The 21,607-nt window shown below is 44.9% G+C and overlaps 1 protein-coding gene across 3 annotated transcripts in view; it reads left to right on the top strand.

The window, feature by feature from the left end:
- Nucleotides 1-516: 516 nt before the first annotated feature.
- Nucleotides 517-21,607, top strand: part of ABCG1 (ATP binding cassette subfamily G member 1) — a 52,802-nt gene continuing 31,711 nt past the window's right edge. The window contains exons 1-2 of one of the 3 annotated variants that reach the window (XM_032101063.1): nucleotides 527-632; nucleotides 3,571-3,814. In XM_032101063.1, the coding sequence (XP_031956954.1) occupies nucleotides 591-632; nucleotides 3,571-3,814 (286 nt within the window). In that variant the 5' untranslated portion in view covers nucleotides 527-590. Of the gene's footprint in view, nucleotides 633-1,009; nucleotides 1,196-3,570; nucleotides 3,815-21,607 lie in introns of those variants that run through there. The other 2 variants (XM_032101064.1, XM_032101065.1) reach the window with 2 other exon arrangements.

Raw genomic sequence — 21,607 nt, 5'->3', positions numbered from 1 at the left:
ATTTAGTGATTGTGTGACCTCGCTGAAATTCAGGTCTTTGCTGTGAGGAGTAAATGAATGGAGAATGTAACTCAGTGACAAGTTTTCTTTCTCTCCATTCCTGACTACAATGGCTTGCTCATAAACCGGTGGGTAGCAGTCCCAGGGCCAGAAGAGCCGTCTCGTCCTCGTGAAGGCGGGATGGCAAAAGGCGAGATTAGATGGTGCTTCTACTCTCCGTTTCCTCAGGGAATGCCTCCGGAAGCCCATCAGGAAGCCCATCCCTGCCCGGAGCGTGGGGACAGTGCTGGCAGCCCCTCTCATGATGTCCCGGCGAGCGACCTTCGGTGCCCCAGTCCCCGGGACAAGCATCTGCCGCGTGTTTCGGCAGAGCCACAGCCACGGCCACCGGCGGGTTGGGGACACGCTGCCCACCTTCCCCAGTGCCGAGGGGTGCCCCAACCCCGCCGCTCCCCCTATCCCCGGAGGGGTGGGCCGGGGCGGGGGCGGCCCCAGCTGCATCCCTGCCCGCCCGCCTCCCGCAGCCAGTCGGGGCGGAGAGGCGGCACTCGAGGGCTCCTCCGCCAGCAGCCGGGCGGGCAGCGGTGCACATGGCATGTCTGATGGCGGCTTTCTCCCTGGGCAGCGCTTTGGTAAGGAGCGCCCTGCCTTCCCTCCCTGGGGCCGCGGCGAGCGCCGGGCGGGGGGCGAGGTGCGGGGCTGGGGGATGGAGATGGAGATGGAGCGAGGGCTCCGCGGGGAGCTCCCGAGACGCTTCCCGAGGGAAAAGCAGGGTCGGAGGGTGCGTCCGGGGCTACGTCCCGCCGCGGGGTGCAGGATGGAGGATGAGGGATGCGAGATGCGGGGTGCAGGATGCGGGGTGAAGGATGCGAGTGTGCGAGCGGCCGGCGGCGCACGGCGGGACTTGACCGCTAGTTACCTCTGTCTGTAGCTAAGGCGGGGGGATTATCGCCGAGCATGCTCCCTGCGCCGCTGCGCCCCGCCGGCTTCCCAGCGGATTTGCGGAGGGACCGTAACCTTTGCATAACACCCGGGGCCGGCGGGGGACGGAGCGGGCAGAGCCCGCAGGACCCTCCTGCTGCTGCGACCGCGCGGGCGCTGCCGTCCCCGCCGGGCGCCCGGAGCGGCCCGGCTCCTCAGCGGCTCCATCGAACTACATGGGAAATACCCCAAACTGTCCAAAAGCAGCCGAGAGGTGAGCGCGGTGCTGCGGAGCGGCCGCTCGCGGTGCCCGGCGCGCAGGGCTCGGTGCGGGCACAGCTCGGCGTGCGGGGCTGGGCATCACTGCGGGGCGGCAGTGGAGAAGAGAGGGGGCCGCGGGTGTTGGGGCCTACGGAGGGGGTTCAGGTGTGTCTGTGCCTTACACACGGCTTGGGTAAGTCCGTGGCTGTCGTAGCCACGTGGTTGCCCGGCTTTTTCCAAGCGAAGGTGATCCCAAGACCGGGAGGCGTTTGGAGCGTGCCAGGTGCTCCGGGGGGATCCTCACCCGTAGCAGGTGGTCCCTGGAGGAGGCAGGTGTGTGAACAGGCAGCTCGGTGCACAGAGTGACTGAAATTGTTTAATGTCCCGATAACAAAAGCCGTTGGCTTCATGCTTCCAGATAATTGAGTAGTCAGAGGCAAGGATCTTGTCCAAAGGGTATTTCTTTTTGAATCGATCTAAACTGGAGAAGCTCTGACTGTCACCTGAATAATCAAGGTGACCTGCTCATTGAGAGTTAGAGTTTGGATATTCCCTCCGATGTGTGAAGGTGCTCAGTGGTTCCTCGGAACAAAACAGATTATGAGTGCCATAGTAAGCCTTGAAAACATTCAGGGAAGAATATTGTTAACTCACCTTCTCTTAGGTTTTAGGGAAGTTCCCCTGCCTTAATTGTTGAGTTCTAAGATGTTTCACATTACTCTTGTTATGTTCAAATTACATACCATGGCAGTCAACTATTTAAGAATTTGACAGTAAGTGTTACTGGATACCAGACCTCTAAGTAAGTTGAGAGCACGATTAAAATCTCTTCCCTGAGAAAATGTGGTGAGCAGAGCTGCTTTTTTTCCCAGAACTTGGGGCTTGTGCACGAAGAATGTGAAGACACCAGCTATGGAGTGGTTATGCAGGAGTACTTTTTTTTCATCAGTGATTATGTAGGACTGTGGTTTTCTTTAATGTTTTTGCCAGCATTCATGACAAATGACTGATCTGAGCTGTGCTGCTGTTACAGCAAAGATGGGAAGACCAGGAACCATGAGAGAGAGGATGGAAGTGGCACAGGGAAGAGGGGGCAATGTCACTTCTGATCTGAATTGGACAAATGGAGGGAAACAGTGGCAGGACCCGCAGCTCTGTTTGCATTCATGCATTGAAAAGTAGTGCAGCACATCTGCTTTCCAAGAGATAACTTTGTATACCCTTGGGCAGATGTGTTAGCATGGAAAGCCTGGCACTTAAGCCATCTACAGAAGTCCTTTCCTATACGAATCTGCATTAAAAATACGAAATTTCCTAATAGACAACTGTGCAGATGTTCAGCTCTGCTTATGACATCCACCAAACAGATGACAGCCAACAGCCTCTGAACTGTTCAAAATTCTGTTTAGCTGAAGAAAATTCATTACTGTTTTTTCTTTTGAGCTTACACACATCCTGTTCATATTGGTGCAAGGCACCTGTGCTGGTAAAAGGAGTGGAAAAAAATCCAGATTTTGTATGCATAATTTAAAAAAAGAAGAGGAAGGCTGTTGTCATGGTCAGGGGAGAAGGGGAAGGAGATGTAGTCCAAAAAGTGCCAAGTGGAATTGCACCGAATGCTGTGATAGGCAAATATAGCAAGAGGTATGGCTGTGAGCACAGAACTTTGACCTTACAGTGTCAGTGGTGCAAGAACTGGAGCAGGGTTTGTATGTTTATGTAGCTGATAAGATTGCCATTAGTTACCACTATTGAGCATGGAAAGAACTCAAGGATTTTGGGTGTAAAGCATTGTGCTTTCCTAAAAGACCTCCAGAAAAACCTTTTTTTTACTTTTACTGTTGTCCCAGGTTGCAAAGTCTCCAGAACAGTCAGTGCAGAAGAAAGGGAGGCAGGAAACAGTATATTTCAAAATTCTCAGAAATATCATTTCACCTTTACAGAAACATAGGCTGATCCAGAGGAACGAGAGCTTTTGGACATTTTGAGTGGCTGTCTTTTGAAATGTCTGCACAAGTAATTGTTCAGCCAGCTCCCTTCCCCCTTCAGCTCTGTCCCAAGCTCTGGAATCAGAGTAACGAGAACCAAATTCCTTAAGTGCATGAGAAACCAAATACAATGGGGACTAAACTTATAAATGTATTAATCTGGTGCAAGATCTGAAAGGAAAACTAATGCTAAAGGGACTGTATGTGCTGCAAGAGCTCTTTAACCTCTTCTGTCAAGGCAGAATGAACAGAAGATTGCTTTATTTTACTCCTCTTCCACCTTTCAGCACATTACGGTGCCAGATTCTTGCATTGTCTACAGAATAATTCCTCTGATGCAGAAGGCTTTGCAACATGTTCCTAAACAAAAGTCTGTGAACTTTCTGCACTTCCCCTGCAGGGTGGCAGCAGTTCTGGTTGCACCATGGCCGAGCCAAAGTCCGTGTGTGTTTCAGTGGACGAGGTGGTCTCCAATGGCACAGACACCCAGGACATTCGACTCATGAATGGACACCTAAAAAAAGTGGACAATGCTCTGACAGAAGCTCACAGGTTCTCCTACCTGCCTCGTAGGCCAGCTGTGAACATCGAGTTTAAAGAACTATCCTACTCTATCCAGGAAGGGCCGTGGTGGAGAAAGAAAGGTGAGGAAAACAAGGTTTCATCCACGAGAAGCTGTAGATGCAGTAGTTCATACAACTGCTTATTTCTGCCTCCCAATTCTTAAGTATTTGATGTAAATATAGTATTGCTGTGCTGCCAAATATCTGTCCTGTGATCCTGCCTGTCTACAATTTATTGTTGAGGGTGGGTAGAGCATGCAGGAGTTTAAAGATGGGGGTGGGGGAAATGAGGAGGCTTTGTTTTTTACTCCTGCAGTTGGCTGTTTTGTGAAATGGTTGTTTTTTCAGTACTCTTTCAGAACAGCGAGTATCTCAGAATTTCAGAAGGCATTAGACACCAGGATAAAAAATTATTTTCTTTAAAGGCTGTGTTTGGAAAGAAGTGCTGAGAGCTACAGGTCTCTCTGCAGCTTGGATGGGTCTCTCTAAGCTTATAATTTCTTTGATGAAATCACTGGCTCTTGCTGGGACTGAATCCTGTGGTTTAGTCAAGGACCAGGATGCTCTTTGGGTAGCTCCTTTGCTGATACACACTGCAAAGAGTTTGCAGCCTGCAACACAGGCCATACCAAAAGGTATTGGGCACTTCTTAAGGAAGAGAAGTGTTGGGAGTAAGAACTCTCAACTCTCTTTTTTATATATTCTTGGCTGATTCCAGTTCTGAAAGGTGGCTCTGTCCTTTCTCCTCTGCTTGGCAACCATTCCTTTAATACCTTCATTTGCTTTGTGTAACCGTGTGTTTCCTAGAGAGTTTTGGAGGGTTTTTTGGGTGTGTGTGACTAGTCCTCTCTGAAAGGAAAACTAGGTCGTGCAGTAAATTCCTGCCAGCGAAAAGAAGTATGCCCAAGGGAAAATATTGAAATCTTCAGGAGGATTCTGTGTACTAAATGATATAATTGCTCTTCCTTGAGGAATTCTCTCTCAGTAATGTAGATTTGTATGGTTGTGTGCTTTAGATCTTTTATGAGATAAGGCCCTGCCAGTGCAGCGCTCACCTGAGCCGTACTTGATACCTGCACTGGCTCTGAAACTGTAAGTCCACTGGCTTAAAGGTTCCACTTGAAATTGTTTCACCAAGTAGTTGGCTGCTGTCTGTAAATTGTGTTATTATCACAACACCAAGGCTTCAGTAGTCTAAAAATGTGTGGTATGAAAAGAACTGGAGCTGTTGCCATGAAAAGTGCTACTGTATGTGGACAGGCTGTGCATACAATTGAAAGATCTGCAGATTTCATGCTTTAATGGGCTTTTCAACATCAAAACTGAATGTGGACACACTGGCCTTCTTTTAATTATTTGCTAGAATTGCATGGAGCCACATTGTCCATAGGAGAACAACTTGGTTTGGCAGCAACTTTGGTACATTCAAAATTATTCTTTATCTTATCAGAACAAACACAAAACATTGAAGGTTTTTTGTCCTCCAAGAAATGGAGCTATGCCAAAATGTCTCATTTAAGATTTAGAAGCTTGAGATTTCTAACTGGATCTCTTTCTCACTGGCCAGAAGTGATTGAGGGGTTCTATACCAAAAACCTCTGTTCACATTTACTGACATGCCTGGGTGACTTGGCTTGAACAAAACAATGTCCTGGCAAAAATGTCCTGCAGCTGAAAATGACCTGTGGAGGGATTTAGCTCTGGGGTATGGCTATGACTGGCTGTGACATTTGGATTTGAAAGAGGAGATTGAACTTTCCTGGCTGCCTGTTTGCAGGGGTTCAGATCCTCCTCACCTGGTCCCACACCTTGTGTCATTCCTGGGACCACCAAGGACAGCCTTGGAGTGGCTGAGCTGCTGTCTGCCAGCAGCATTTGGCTCTCTTCTGCTTGCCAAGGACCTAAAACAGACCTGGGAGGTCTGCACTCAGTGCCAAGTGAGTGTGAGCCAAAGAGTGCTCTCACAGCCAGGAAGGTGAATCACACCCTGTGATTGAGGCCATGGCCAGCTGGAGGCAAGTCATTATCCTTCTCTTCATCAGTAAGAGCACAGCTGGAATATTAGATCGGTTTTGGGTGCCTCATACCAACAGAGATACTAGGAAGCTGGAAAGGGTCTGACAAAGGGGTAAAAAATTGTTCAAGGGACCTACAAAGAGCAGCTGAGGAGTCTGGGCTCATTCAGTGTAGTGAGGGGGAAGCTGGGGGATGGTCTCACTCTGGCATACAGCTGCCTAGAGGGTAGTTACCCTCTAGTAGAGGAGCCAAACTCCTGCCAGTGGTGCCAGATGATACCTAACGAGAGCCCATGGCCACACACTGCAGTTCGGGTGGCTTATGGTGGACCCCAGGAAATAAATACCTGTTCTCCAGGTGCAGCTCTGGGATGTGTCACCCAGGGACAGTGGGGCTTTCTCCATGACCAGGGAGTGTGGGAGATTTGGCTGAGCAGCTGATCTGATCTGGAGTTGCTGATTGTCTTGCTTTGAGTAGAAGGCTGGCCCAGGTGACCTCTGAAGGTCTTTTGCTTCAGTGTTTCAGTGAGTTGCTGGTCAGATTACGGAAACCAAACTTTCCTCACAGCCACGTTCCCTGCCCCAGAGACTGGCTCAATATATTGGTTTTAACAGAAAAGATTTTCCATTAGAGAAATGAAAAACCAAATTGCCTGAATAGTCTCCAATGAAGGCAGGAACCAAACAATTCAGATTCTTTGAATGTTTTAGCGGTTCTGCAAGTAGAATTTCATTTTGTGTGTAATTTGGGGTATCTCTGTTTAAACCTGATGGATTTGTAGCTGAGTGCATTACATGTAAAACTATTCTGACTGCCTTATACTGGTTTCTGCTCCAGTGGGAAACTGGGACTTTGCAGTGCCCAAGAGAAGGGCAATGTTGTACCTCCAAACACTGGTGGTGGCTGCAGTTCAGCACTCCTCGTGGATACCCTGTGCTAAAAGTCTCTTTCATTGCTGTAATATGAAATATTTGAATTCACTTTTTATGAGAAGAGTAGCAGAAAACATGCTGGGGAAAAAAAAGAAAGGAGATGTCTCTCAGTTCACGTTGTTCTTGGGTGCTGGTTGTGGTAAGAAGCGATAAGGGATGCTGTTTCAAAAATACGCCTTTTAAATTAATGGTGTTTCTATTCTGAAATGGAGCTTGAAAAAGAAAATCTACTATTTCTACATCATTCTCTACGACTGTAATGAATTAGTTAAAACCTTTCAAGACTGTTGGATCACAAAGGCAGAAAGTATAGTTTCCTTGCAAAGACAATTTGTGCCAGCATGTTGGAGAGGAATTCAACTGAAGAGCAATTCCCTTCAGTTAAAATGGCATTGCAAAGTAATGTTAAGGTTAGGTTGTAAATTAGCAGAAGGAGGAATAATTAGTAGTGCTGCCATTGTGTTCTGTACTTAGCTTGATTGTTCAGACAATGCAACTCATGGTATGTCATGTCTTTTACTTTTCATTAAAAGCCCAAAGAAAGGTGAATTTGTATTGCTTGTCAACAACAAAGAAGCTAAATAAGACATAGTAGACTTCAAATTGGAATTTTTCATTGATTTCTGTCTCAGCCTTAAACTGCCTAATTAAACTATTAAATATAATTTTCTCTTTAAATATAAGGAGGGGCATTTTGATTCTAAGTTTTATATGATAAATGCTTCTCTCCTTATGAGGCTTTATCAAATTCGTAGCAGAGATTGGTGTGACTGTGGAGCTGATTAATTCCTGGTGTAATTTCCCCTGAGGTCAGTGGGATTAACAGGGAAGGAATATGGCAGGTCAGTCCTTGATCAAAGCAACTGTATCTGACCCATTCCATTCCGTGGGAGTTGTTGCCAAAATGGGAATTTTGAAGAGGTTAAAGAGATACAAGTTTCAGAAGGTCTCAGTCAACTTTGGCCTTTTCCCCATAAAGCTTCTAGGGAATTGGTCAACAGGTAGAAACAACTGTTCCTTCAGTTTTGAAGTAAGGAGATTTTTGACTGACTTGTGAGGTTAAGGATCTTCCAGAACTGAAAATGTGTCTTGGTCTTTGAATCCAGTCTATGTTTGAGCATGTCCTGGGGGTTTTCTGTGGGTCAGCGAGGTTCAAGATTTCAGAAAGCCCCAGGACTCCTGGAGGAACTGTTGTGAGGTTAACATGGACTGGCATAGCTGGAAAAAGGGAACTTCAGCACACATAGAAATAATAGGGCTGCTTAGCCCCAGGATAGTTCCCCTTTCTTTTAGGATGAAGGACCCAGCTAGCTTGGAGGGAAAGAGAAAGAGGAGAGTCCTGTGTTAGATCCAGTGTGTGGATCCTTAAATGTGAAAAAGCAAGATCTGCAGAGCTTAGAACAGAACGTGGCCGAAGTTTCACTGCCTTGTCACAAAGCCATTTATCTAAGGTTAGAGAAAGAGATGAAAGTGGGTCTTATCTTGGCTTCTGAGCTGTGTGTTTAAACTGCTGTTTGAAATGTAAATCACAGAAACACAGAGATTGGTTTTACCAGTTCATAGAAAGATTATAGATGTGTAGGTTTTCGTACTAGGACTGCCTGAAAACTGTTTGCAAGAGGATTTGTTAGAAAAGTCAGTGCCTCAGGATTCTGCCATTTCTGTTAAAAGCACCATGAAATAATCTGAATTGTGGTTTGGGGATGAATTATGTATAGTCTCCTATACAAAGGGGGCATGAAAAGTGCTTTGGAGCTTTCTGTCTAGGTCAAAGTCATTCAGCTTTACTTTAAAAAGATATATATACATTCTATATATCCATGAAAAGACATTAGCTCTATTCTTTCTAGGTGGCTTTGCTATAATATAGGATGGAAATAGAAATATTCTGCCTATTTGATGGAGTGCATCCAGCAAGAAAGCAGTGATAAATTTGCTTTCAAAACACAACAACTCAGGGATTGCTTTTGCTTTTTTTTTTCTTTCCTCTCACACTTCTCAGTATTCATGGTTAATTAGGCAGCGTTTTAGTTGGAAATTTCTCCGTTGTTATTTTTAGGACTGTAATGAGTCATTTGTGCCGCGTTCGAGTGTGAGTTCTGGTAGGATTTGGTCTCTAGTAACCTCTGAGGGAACGTGCTCCGGCCGGGCAGAATGCAGCCGGGGATTTTGGTGGAGTGGCTTAGGAGCAGTACAGAAATTCATGCTCAGCAGAAAACGCGGTATTTCTTGCTATTTTGGGTTTGTTCTGATGGCTCAGACATTTGGAAACAAACCGGAGAGGTGCTGTCTTTGCTGTCAAGGTTGTTGCTCCGCAGCTTTGAGCGGCAGCAGCGGGAGGAGAGGAAGGAAGGACCGGGCTCATTCCGGGGTGCTCCGAGGTGTCCGATGGGGAACATGGAGTCTTTGGCAGGTTCTTTGGTATTCATGAAAGGCGAGAAGTGGCCGTCACAGCCCGAGATAGTGTCATCAGAACAGCGCGATCTCTGCCTTCCAGCTCCGAGGGCTGTATATTATGTTAATACCGTTCTCTGCATAAGATGGAAACTTCAGCCGCTGTCAAACCATCAGCAGAGATTTAAACAGGCTGGGCTTTGCTCATTTGCCTCGGTGCTGTCTTAGGAATCAGTTCTGGTACATACGCTCGCACCGACCCGTTTCCTTTATTTAGTTGGGCGCCCTTTCTTTCTTCCTTTTTTTTTTTTTGCAGCATCCTTTCTACGACTTCATTTAAAAGATCCCCCCCCCCCCTCCCCCTTCTCCCATCCCTTCCGGAGACATCCAGATGAAACAGAGGAGGGGAGGATTTGGCCTGAACGCTGTGCTGATCCGTGCTGGGAGCCGGGGCAGGTGCAGTGCGGTGGAGGTGCCGCATGCCCGCCCGGCGCGGTTACTCGCGGCCGATGCACTGCAGTAACCCGGCGGGATGCGCTCCTGCCTGGTTGGCTGCTCCAGGCTCTGTTGCTAAGATGGGAAGGAGGGAGGGAAAGATGCCGAGCAGGAATGAGCAAAACCCACTTTCCGAGAGTTTGCTTTTTTTTTTTTTTTTTTTTTCCTCCCCCCCCCCCCCTTCGCCTCTCTCTGACAGATGGGTTGTATTGTTCTCGACCATTTTTTGCCTGCTTTGTCTGAGAGCGTGTTTTCATCTCGGAGAGGAGGATGTGTGCAAATTAAGATCCATATGTTAGGAAGAATAAACAAGTTAGGCCAGTTGCAACCAACTGCGATGCTGGTAAAAGGTTCTTTTTAGGCAAATATGGTAAAAGGTTCTTTTTAGGCAAATACTGTGTAGATTCGTTGGCAGCAGCTTAAGATGTTGGCAAAATCAATAAAAATGAGACATGATTTTTTAGCAGAGGGCTTCTAAGCACATGTTTTAACCTTGATAAAATCCGCGCAGTTTTTCTTTCAACACTTAGGCTGTGTCAAGATGGTAAAAATATACTGAGTAGTCACTGTTGCTGGAATAGTTCACAGTGTTTCATTAAGTGATAAATAACTCCCAGTGTCCTTTTGCATGTGTTCCATAAAACAGAGGTTATTGGGTACAGGTCTTGGTCAGCCCCTTTGTCTGATCCTTCTACTGTTTTCCAGCTGAGTATGACCTTGCTTCAGCATTACTTGTTTTTCTTCAAGCAGATCCCATTGTTACTGTGGGTTTGGTTTTGTTGGGGTTTGATTTTTGTTTGCTTGTTTGTTTGTTTGGGGGGTTTTTTTGACCTGGAGCTTTTTTAGAAATGAGCCTTGAGTTTGACTCAGTGAGTTTCGGTCACCAAGTCTTTGTGTGAGCAGAACATCATCTTCTTCTTTCACTTTGCTGTATTGTTTATTAAACCTAAACATTATGATCTCCTCACTATTTTTCATGCTAGCTAATGTTTTGATGCAATACATTTTATTAACTGCTGCTGTGAAAACTTGTGACTGAGGAAGGAAGTTTTAGAGAGATACCAATTAAAACATTTTTGAATTTATGTGCCAAGAAGTGGTCACAGTGAGTTGTTGGGAGTCTGAGCTCTGGTCTTTGTTGTTCCATCTCTCAGAGAACGTGTTAGGGTCTGGCTGCAATTCACCCTGACACCCTCCACTAGAACTTTCTGTATGCTGAGTGGGATTTGATGAAATGATTTATCCTCTGCACATACATGGTCATGTCCTGCTTGAGGTGTTGAGGAGGTAGAGACAACGTGCACCATCATCTGGGTGTACTTCTGTCACATTTCAAAGTAGCTTTGGTTTCACTGGTCTGAAGATCTGTCTGAAGGCTGAGGGAAGATGAAGCAAGAGGCATTTTGCAATTGGAGGCTTCAGACATCACATGATTGGCCAGGGTTTTCCACAACTTCACTAAAAGGAAAGAGAAATCACAAGAGCAGCCAAAAGTAGAAGCTAACTCGAGTAAAAGTGCTGTTAAAGTTCTTTTTTTTTTTTTTGTGCACTTACATGCCACTTTGGAGAGTGCCTTCTGGAATTCCATGGGGTCTGAGCTTACCAGCTCACTCGGGCAGATTTTTGTTATCAGGGGTTTTAGTATCTCAGAGTTCGGCTTTGTATTCTCTAAAAAATTACTTGCTTCACTCTTCCCTCTAGCATTGTTCTTGTAGGTAAACTGGGGAGACAGAACATGGTACTACTGAGAATGTGGCAGGCCCTGCCTCAATTGCTTTATAATTCACATCTGCACTGCTTTATGATTTACATCTGCACCCTTTAAACTGGTGGATGCTTTTGTCTTCTTCTAGAAAACAGTGTTCGGTCTTATTATTAAAATTAACATGTCAAGACTTACAAGAAACAGCATGCAAGGAGAACCCCAGCAAGATTTACATGGTAGCTTAGCACGTGGGAATGAACTGATTTGAATTTAAAATTAAAGCGATGCAAACTGAAAGGTGGGTGTTCATTCTCAAAGTGAATGTCCTTGAGGCAAAACCTAAATGCAGCAGCCATGCTTTACCCCTAGAACCTCTGTGACTTGCAGAAGGATACGTGGCTTACATAAGACTGAGTTTTTGTCAGAAGTAAATTTGGAGTTTGGGTCATTGTGCCCAGAGTCCCTTCCTTTGCAGCAGGCAGCTGAGAGAACTGGCCACCTACCTTCTTGTGGGATTATTTTATTTTGGAACTTCAATAAAAGACCCTGGTGAAACATGACATCCATGCCAGATGACAAAATGCCCCTCTTTTTTTAGGTATTCCTTCCAAAAGACATCACATACAATTAATGTTGCCAAATCTTTTATCAGAATCTTCTGGACAAGATCTTATCTCTCTTACCAAAAGCCTTGGGACAGTAAGAAGCTGAGGTGTTGGTGGTTCAGATTGCCTGACCACTGTGCCAGCTTTGAACTCAGCAGCCACCGATTTTTGGTTAACACCACTGGTACAGGGGACAACAAATCCACAAGCTCTTACTTACCATGTAGAAAATTTAGTTTTCTTCTGTGAAAGAAATTTATAGTCAGAACTTCAGTCCCTAGGACTGGCAGAGTGTTCCTTCTCAAGCCCAGGACCAAGCTTTAACAGCAATCTTCTTCCTGATATCAAAGCCTATGTTAATCAGGAGATAGAAAGACTGAGGGTCCCCAAATTGTCCAAATGTAGTCACTTTTTCACCAACTTCGTGAGAAGAACACATAATAAAATATGTATGGGAGAATTACTGCCCTCTTCAACCAGTTCTTGAAATTGTTCATCCCCAAGTGTGATGGAAAAGGGCAACAGCACAGACAGAGAAGGCCAAACAGTTTTGGTTGTTTTCAGTAACTTTGAACCTCAGTAGCTTCCTACAAGTAACTAAGGAGGCCTGCTGAAATATCCCCATGAATGATTGTTTTGAAAGTGTCTCCCTTGTGAATTCTGTGCTTTAGTGCAGACGTTTTGAGTTTAATTTGGCCTTTGGACACTTTGTCTCTTAGAAAAGTAGACTTTGGAGTGAATATTTGATCAGATGTGAGTGGTGGCATAAAATACAGCAGGACTGGTCCTGTGTAGGTGTCTCTGGAACGAGGACAAAGCAATTCTGTCTAGGAAGTGGTGTGGCTGGGGATGTGTGCTGCAGTATGGCTCGAGTCATGCCGTGGGAACCCGTGGGACTGCGTTTCCTTATTGGACCTTCTTGTCACTGCTGGGCTTCTATTCCCATTTACAGCTCATTTAGACTTTGCTGATTTGTGAGGGAAACAGGTGCATTCTGAGGACTTAATTTTCTTCAGAAGGTACAGGGATAAAGCCATACAGATTCTCACCAGGCAGAACTATGTTGAATTACATAATAGCCAAAGAGATGACCGCTTGTTTGTTCAGGTTTTTTTGTTATGTATCTGTTCCAGATAAAAATAAATGGCAGAGACCTTGGCTTTACAAGCTAATTTCACATCCACCTCTCATCTGGTACGTACAGCCTGCATCTTTTGTGTAAGAATCATATTTCTTCCAGCTTCACATGTTTAGGGTAATGACAAATGTTTATAATTGCAGCTCTTCTGCTGCAAAAGAGAGGAGAAGATAGAATATACAGTGATCAGGTTCCTGGGTGAATGAGAATGGACCCATGCTCTGTCTCTTGCTGAGCTTTAGAGGGTAAGCTTTTATGCCAGACAGAACAAAGAAGTTTCAAATGAAGTGGTGCACCTGGTTAATATGAAATTTAAAGGAAAAGAACCCCAGAAACTGAAGCTTTTAATACTCTTGTTAAGCGATGGAGTTAAATTCTGCCCTGTTGCATCTGTTCTGTGCTTTTGAAGCAGTCAAGTGGATGGGGCTGCACCAGCAGAGCATGGCCACTGTAATTTTTTTTAGTCATGATGTTATTACCTCAAGTGCTTTGAATATTAAGCACTCTAATAACACCAGCATGGCAGGGCTAGAATGGGTAAATGAGTACCCAATTAAAAGAAAGGGGATTGAAGCTAAATATTTGCAATTAGAGGAAGAGCATCTTCTTTTTCTGGGTCAAAAAGCCACAAACTGCAGCCAGCTTATTGCATATGAATATCACGGCCTGACTGCCTAAAATGCTATTTGAGTCTCATGAAGCTGAAGCCTGTGAGTGGCTGTCTGGAACTGAGTTCCTCTTCCTTCTCCACTTGGAGAGGTGACGGTCTTATGCTGTCACCAGAGAAACGTGAGTCAGAAAGGCGAGGACAGTGCAGAGGGGCACATCTGTGCACAGCTGGCAGTGAAAAGTTACTCCCCTGGGTTTTCATTTTGACCCTGAGTCTTGAAGAATTACTTGAAGAAGAATTTGCCCCAGAGGAACAAATTGACAGTACATAGATACAAAGATGATTGATGGGAGACTTTTTGGAAAACGAGTTGGGTCAGTCTGTTTTGTAACCAGAACTGCTGTGTCCTTCACAAGGAGTGTGCAAGAGTGTCCAATGATAATGATTGTAAAAATCACACTGTTAGTAGTGGCTGGAGCTGGGGGGGCTTTGAGACATAAGGGGATTCCTCCTGCCCTGGTGTGTGGCAGCCTTGCTTCTGTAACTCCAAGCCCAGTTAGTGGTGAGGCAGGGCACCCAGCCAGCTCTATGGACCAGCAGGAGGACAGAGGGCTTTTCCAGCACCCTCCTAAACACAGATGGGCAAACCTGAGCAGCCCTGGTGTCTCGCTGACATTCCTCCTGGCTGGGTGATTGTGGATTCCACACACAAGCACACACAAAAGGTCTCTGCCCCAGTGGGTTTTGGACACTGTCCATCCAATCAGGTCCTCAGACTCTGGTCTCCTTCAGTTGTTGTTGGCACCTGGACCTACAACCCCTCAGATTTGCAGCCTCTTGCTCCAGCAGCTGAAAAACTTCTGCTGCTCATGCTGAGACCATCTCTGCACATGAACTCACAGTGGTGAGGGCATTCCCACGTGAGAAATCTGGGAACAGTGCTTATCAGGAGTCCCATTAGGATCCCTGTCAGACAGCTGTAGTTGCCTCCTTACATGCTTCTGGCCCCTTTAATCCCCATTTCCATCTACTTTCTCAGGCCTGTTCCTCCTCAGTCCTTGATCCATTTCTTTCCCTGCCTTTTGCAATTCTCCTAAATGTCCTGTGATGGGTAGTTCTCACTCTGTAATTCCCATAGCCACCCCTTTGGCTGGTTTTACACCATCCCAAATTTCTGTTCCCCCTGCATGACATGGTAAAGTACAGCATTCCAGGGAGAGAATTTCCCTGTGGACACATCTTGGTGGGCTTTCCTCCAGGAACAGTAGTCCTGGCCCTTTCATCTTCACATCTTCAGAGTGGCCAATTCAGGGAGGGGGCTGCGTCCTCTGAGCCTCAGCTCAGTCTCTGTTCTCACTCTGACTGGCCTTTTATCACATAACTGAGCACAGACCATTTTTAGACCTTCTTGGCTGGTTTGATTTTTCTAAGCTTTGTATTTAAAAATAAATGAAATAATATGGCTGGCCAGTTGTATGTTTAAGCCCATGGAAAGTTTCCCTGTGGTGTAAATCATCACTGAAGTGGAACTCGCATTAGGCACATTTTTACCCTCTCATGTGAAAGTTTCAGGAAAGTTGTGACTGCAAATAGGGAATGGAGTGATTATAATAAATTGTGCACTTGTGATTATAATAAATCAGGTTCTGCTGTCTTAAAGGCTGAGTTATGACAATATGTGTGAGCTGCTATATCACAAACAGTCAGAGGAGCTTGACAGACATCCCTGAAGGAGGTTGACTATTTGATTTCTTGCCTGGGAGAATGATGATGTAAACCTGAAGGAGAAATACATAACCTGAAGTACTCACAAGTCCATAAACCCTGGGGTTACTGTAAGACTTGGTGTTCATGGAGCATGATTGTGTCTTGTGCAGTAGTGTGACATCTGGGGACACCAAAAGAAAGATGAAACTTCAGAATATGCATGATAATACTTAACAGATTTACTCTTTAGTCTCCAAGCAGAGGTATGGGCATCAGTCTCCTGAATCCCATATATTCTATTCACATTATAAAATCAACCAAATACATAAAAATAAAGCAGGCTTTTCCATATAGGGCATGGCTGTGACATTTCAGCACTCATCTTTTGATTCTTATTGACAGGAAGTAAAAATAAACTCCCCAAGCAAACTGAATTGGGACAAAAGGTGGCACATATTTTACAGTAAACAAAAATAACTTCAAAGTCAACCTACAATTCTTCTCAGATGTTCATACTGTTCTGCTCTAAAAGTACAGGCCCAAATGAACCTTGGAATCACTGCAATGACAAATTGGACAGAGTTTAGCCAAGAACACGTATCAGCATTCTGCCGGGGCTGCTGTCTTAGGATAGAACATTCTGGACCAAATGAACAGAAATTAATAAAGTTTGATGAAGGAAGGGTATGGCCTAACACCCAGAAGAAACTTTTCCACTTATTTGTATATTTCACTGCTAAAACTGCATTCTAAAAAATACAGAAGCCAATGTAATTAATTTTAAAAGTCAGTGTTGAATGTCACCAATATTCAAGGCCTGCTTATATGGTGGTGGAATGTGTCAGCAGACACCATGCAATATGGGTGTGTCTGAAAGCATCAGAGGATCTCCTTTCAGAGTGCTAAGAGAAATGTGTTACAAGTATATTGTATGTGCATTGTCTTTTTATATATAAATATGTTCAATATATATCCATTTAATATATCTATATAGATACCTGTACATATTAGTGAGTATATATATACCCAGGCTATATATATATATAGGTTATATGTAGATATTTATAGGTTATTTCTGTTTCCTTATTTAGATGTATGTATGCACATACACTCAGGTATATTTATTTATGTACAAAAACTGCCTGTGTATCACTGCAACAAACACTTTGAAGATAACATTTTTATCGAGGTGTATATTCCTCCTCCTCCTTTGTAGTGACAAGATGATGTAATTATGGGAAAGCAGCGGCAGCCTGATTTTTTTTTTTTTAAATGAAAAGCAAGAGAGTATCGGTTGCTTAGAAGTGGTTCAGGTCTGTTGCTATTGGATTAACTGCATAACAGGCTAAAATAGCAGGAAAAATGAGTGTAAAATGAAAGCTGTTTTATCTGAGTGCCAGTGGTGTAAAGAATAGCAGGAAGAAAAGGCAGCATTTTGCAGATGCTTTTCAATAGGGACTTATTGCTTTGCATAAGTTGAGTAATTTTCTGCTCCCAGTCATTTCTCTTGTAACCAGATTGTTTGTGCTTTGTTCTTGTTTCCTTTAGAAGTTGTAAGAATTGGTTGGAGCTCTCATGTGTAGCAGTGGTGGGTCCAATTCAGACCTGTTTGGGCAATTTTGCTGTTTACAGCTGCCGACGTCATTGTCTGAATTTCCTCATTAGCTGAACATTTTTGCAGCTTGCTTTCCTGCTGGGTGTAAAGGAGAGTATGTTTACGTGCCAGATAAATGTCTGCTACTTCTGTTTGTTTGAACAGTGGTTTGCTGGTGAAAACTGGGGGGAGTTGTGTATCTTGGAGTGCAGAAGGAAAATACGGAGGTTTTAAGTAGAATAATGTGCTTCGATTTGCAAGAGCCACTGAGAGAGGGGTGCAGAGAACAGGGATATGGTAGAGATGTTCTTCTGACTGATTTTTTTGGGGACTAGAAACGTTCCTTAACTGCACCAGGAAGGCAAATAAGAGCACTGCAGGTCCACAGCTGGAGGGCACTTCCCAGGAAGAGCTCTCTGCACATGGTGGGTGTCCACGTTCCCTTGTGGCTGCATTTGCCTTCCCTGAGCACCTCCGATGTGGGAAAGGGAGTGGGCTAGGGAGGCTATTGCCTGCTTGTGGTCAGCCTGGAGGGGATCCACACTGTGTACCCCTTACACATCTCCGAGCTGTGAGCAGGAGTGCTCGGTGGTCTCTTCATCACAGGGGTGAGGCAAGTGAGATAAAGGTGACAAGAGCTATACTGAGTTGTCTTTTCTGCTGGCCACCCTGGCACTCCCACAGCTCAGGATTTGTGTGAATTGCCCAGTGTCTTTTAAAAGATGGTCCCACCTATCTCCCCTCCTCCAGCTCCCCCATCCACAGTGGCAGCCATTCTGTGCGGGTGCTGACACTAAAACCAGAGGAAGAAGTGGCTCCGAATGCTTCCAGGGTGTTTACAACTGTACACAAGGAAAGGAGATTGGGGATATAGTCAAGATTAACCCCTCCTTTTGTATTGCAGTATTATTATCTAATGAGATCAGAAGCAAAGCCCAGCAGCTTAGTCAGTATTAGAGCGTAGGCACCCATTTCAGGAGGAAGCCTTTGAGAAGAGCAATCTTGAGCCGTCCACCTACACCATTTTCTTTGCGGCTTTGCAAGATGGAAAAAGTGACAGATGTAAACCTCCCCAAAGGCAGTGGCATGTTCTCCTTATGCTCATTGCCTCCAGACACTCCTGCCCCCCCCTGCACCCCCGGCTCATCGGCGATCTCCGTGGGTGACCCCTGCCTTTGCTGTCCCTGGACTGCTGGGACGGAAACAGCAGCTCTCTTGGATTCATGAGGAGACTGGTTTTGAGTCATCCATCAGCTATTTCCACCAGACCAGGTCCCATTCTTGAGGTTTAAGTACTTTGGGAGTCAAGCCCTATTCTCTGCCCTTGCTTCTTCCTCAGTTCTAAAAGCACTTTCTGGTTTAAGTTCAGCAAACACCCCTCCACAAGAGCATGCCTTGTGCAGTTTGCCCAGGCATTATTCTAACATAACAGACAGTGGGATTTTTGTGGGAAAAGCCCGATTTTAGTTTTTATTATGTTTTGAACAAACCACTCTGTGTGAAACTAATCCTGGTGTGACCTTCGCTTTACTGACATATGAGGGTCTTAAGAGCAGTGCTGTAGGAACTGTATCAAACCCTTCAGTTGTATAAGGACAATTTATCAACAGCAAACAAATGGAGAGTGTGGGAGACAGGAATTGAGTGGGTAAGATGCTGTCCCTGCTCCAAGATCTTGAGCTTAATATTTGATGTCAGTAGACTAAGAATATGGGACCAGGGCATGTGGGGGCTGCTGTGCTAACAGTAATACCAGCTGTAAATACACAAGAACTGTTACAAATATTACAAGGACAGAAGTAGGAACTCATCCGCTGGGGGCAGATAGCAGAGCTTAAAAGCAGCGTGTTGGGTTTCACTCAGGTCATCGATGGAAGTGGAGCAGTGACTCAGTTTTAACACATACACACAGGAATTTAAAAACATGGCAATATTTTGAAAATGTTGTGATCTGGTAACAGAGCAATGTTCTGTACTTGTGCCATTACCCAGATTGCTGCAGCCCCTGTCAGAATAAGGTAATCTCACCTGTTGGCACAAGGACAAAAAAAGACACAGGTGGTGCATTCATCACTTGCACATAATGATCAAAAGCATTTAGCCAGCACTGAAATGAAAACCAACAATATTAGAGGCGCTTATTTTTCCATTTGCACACAGGCTACGGCTGCTATTACTGTGCCTTGTTCTGTCACATACACTTAGAAAAAATTGCTTCAAAACTTTGAACTTGTGCATTGCCCATATGGCACTGAACACGCTGCCCTGAGAACTGTCTGTAGCCTGGCAGACCACAATTGTTTTATCACTGTGTGTAATTCATGTCACAATGAGATTTTAAAATATTTTAAGATATTACTTATTTTTATGGTATTTTTAAAAACATGGATTGCATGAGCTGTTGTACCTAATAGGCAGTAGACCAAATTTTTCCTCAGGTGTTTCACAGCAGTGAGAAACAGGGCTGGACACATTCCTAGAATCATAGAATGGTTTGGGTTGGAAGGGAACTGAGAGATCATCTTGCTCCAATCCCCTGCCATGGGCAGGGACACCTTCCACCAGACCAGGCTGCTCCAAACCCCATCCAACCTGGCCTTGGACACTTCCAGGGATCCAGGGGCAGCCACAGTTTTTCTGGGCAACCTGTGCCAGGGCCTCCCCACCCTCACAGGGAAGAATTTCTTTCTGGTATCTAATCTGAATCTACTCAGTTTGAAGCCATTCCTCCTTGTCCTGTCACTCCATCCCTTGTAAATAGTCCCTCTCCATCTTTCTTGTCAGCTCCCTTCAGGCACTGGAAGGCCACAGTTAGGTGGCTAAAAGCTTCTCCTTTCCAGGCTGAATAATCCCAATTCTCCAGTCCTTTCCTCATAGCAGAGGTGCTACTCCTTTGAATCCATGTAGGTTCCTACTGTGTAAGAGCATGTGTACAAATTAGTCAGCAACCTCGGCTCCCTTTATTGACAGAAGATTTCACTGATGGTCAGTGGACTGTAAGTTACTATGAATTTCATCAAAAGATGCCAGAAAAGTGAATCTCCACATTCCCACGGGGAAATAGCTGTGGTGGGGTGGCCCTGGCCAGTGGCTGAGCATCCACACAGCCACTCCCTCAGTGTCTCCTCCACGCCCCCAGAACAGGAGAGAGAAGAGCAAAAGCTGAAAACTCGTGGATGAAGATCAGGGCAGTTTAATTAGTGAAGCCAAGCTGCCTGTGCCCCCTCCCAGCTTCTGGCACACCCAGGGCTACTCTAAAAAAAGCAAACCTTGACTTTGTGCAAGCCCTGCCCAGCGTGTTATCAATAGTGCCCCAGAGCTGCTCCATGGGGGCTGCTCGGCAGGAAAATCCTCTCTGTCCCTGCCAGGCCCAGTAGAACAGCTCACATTTAATGTTTACATTATAGATGTTGGCAGCTGGTTAAAATAAGCCCCATATTGAGATTCTGAGTTCCCGATACATCGGTGTTCCGACGTGGAAGGTTTCTGTCTTCCACTCTTTGGAGTCCTGCAGTATTGCCTTGTGTCTAGGCTGTCATGAATCCCTGCTTTTGATCCCTGAGTCTGTGGCAGCTTCTGAACCAACACAAGCCTGTGCCACTGTATTGATTTTAGTGGTGCTGCGTTGTTTGGCAGGAGCTGGGTGTGTTGAGTGCCTGTGAATTTTAGGATCAAAGCATGGTTTGAGGTGACATGGATAGTCTTCTAACTGTGTCCCTTCATTATTTCATTTAAAGTGACAGTATTTGTGGAGAAAACAGTGTAACACCCTGGACTCTTTATCTCCTCTTTATTTCCTGTGTGTACTGGTGTGTTAATAGGTAGCAGAGATAAATGACTTACAGAAGTAATAAAGTATAGGTAGACCAGTGAAATAAAGTCCTATAATAAGGGAATAAAGAAACCTCACGTGACAGGTCAAGTTGAATTTTCGGGTAATGTATCCAAACAACTTGTTTTTGAAATGTTCTTGTCAGTTTAGTTGGTGGACAAGAAGAAATGGAAACATGTTGTCTTGACTTTGGGAGAAAAGATGTGTTGTGGAATATGGTTTACAGAGACATCTAATTAGAAAGTTATGAGAAGACCAACATTTTTTATGTGTGTCTCTCTTACTAATGATATACATGAGTCTTCAGGCCATTAAAATAGCTCATTTCTTTTGATGGACTTCCAGTTTGTGGAGGAAGCAGCTGCTTTTACTACCAAATTTCTCCTGTCTAATTAGACCAGTTGAACCAGCCAGCTTAAATCAGTCCATAGCTTACCCTTTGCCTTTTCATTGAAGAGCTGAATAACCTAATTGTAAAGAAGGACAGAAAACGTCAAAAGAAGTTACAGTTGTTACTGGGAAATGAACCAATGCAGAGTAAAAAATACAAGGGAAAAGGCTGTTAGCACAGAGGGCCTCCTGAAGAGCCTGTAACGAAAATCCCTCTGAAAATCCTTAATATCCTCTCTTTGTTGAAAAATGACAGTGCATCAGAGTAGAAACATGTTGTTTCTTCACTATATTTTCTTCTGACTATATTTTAATGCAGGAGATTTGTTAGGTCGAGGACTTTATAGTTAGGAAGAGGAAAAACCCAGCCAAGTGGATGACCAGGACTCTTGAAACTCTAGGAGACCCAAGCTGGAGTTCTTGAGTTCTGACTCAAGGACTTAAGACTTGGATCAT

The sequence above is a fragment of the Corvus moneduloides genome, chromosome 2 (genome assembly GCF_009650955.1).
Source record: "Corvus moneduloides isolate bCorMon1 chromosome 2, bCorMon1.pri, whole genome shotgun sequence".
NCBI classification, from domain to species: domain Eukaryota; kingdom Metazoa; phylum Chordata; class Aves; order Passeriformes; family Corvidae; genus Corvus; species Corvus moneduloides.
The sequence above is the reverse complement of the archived record's forward strand: the minus strand, read 5'-3'. Positions and strand labels throughout refer to the sequence as shown.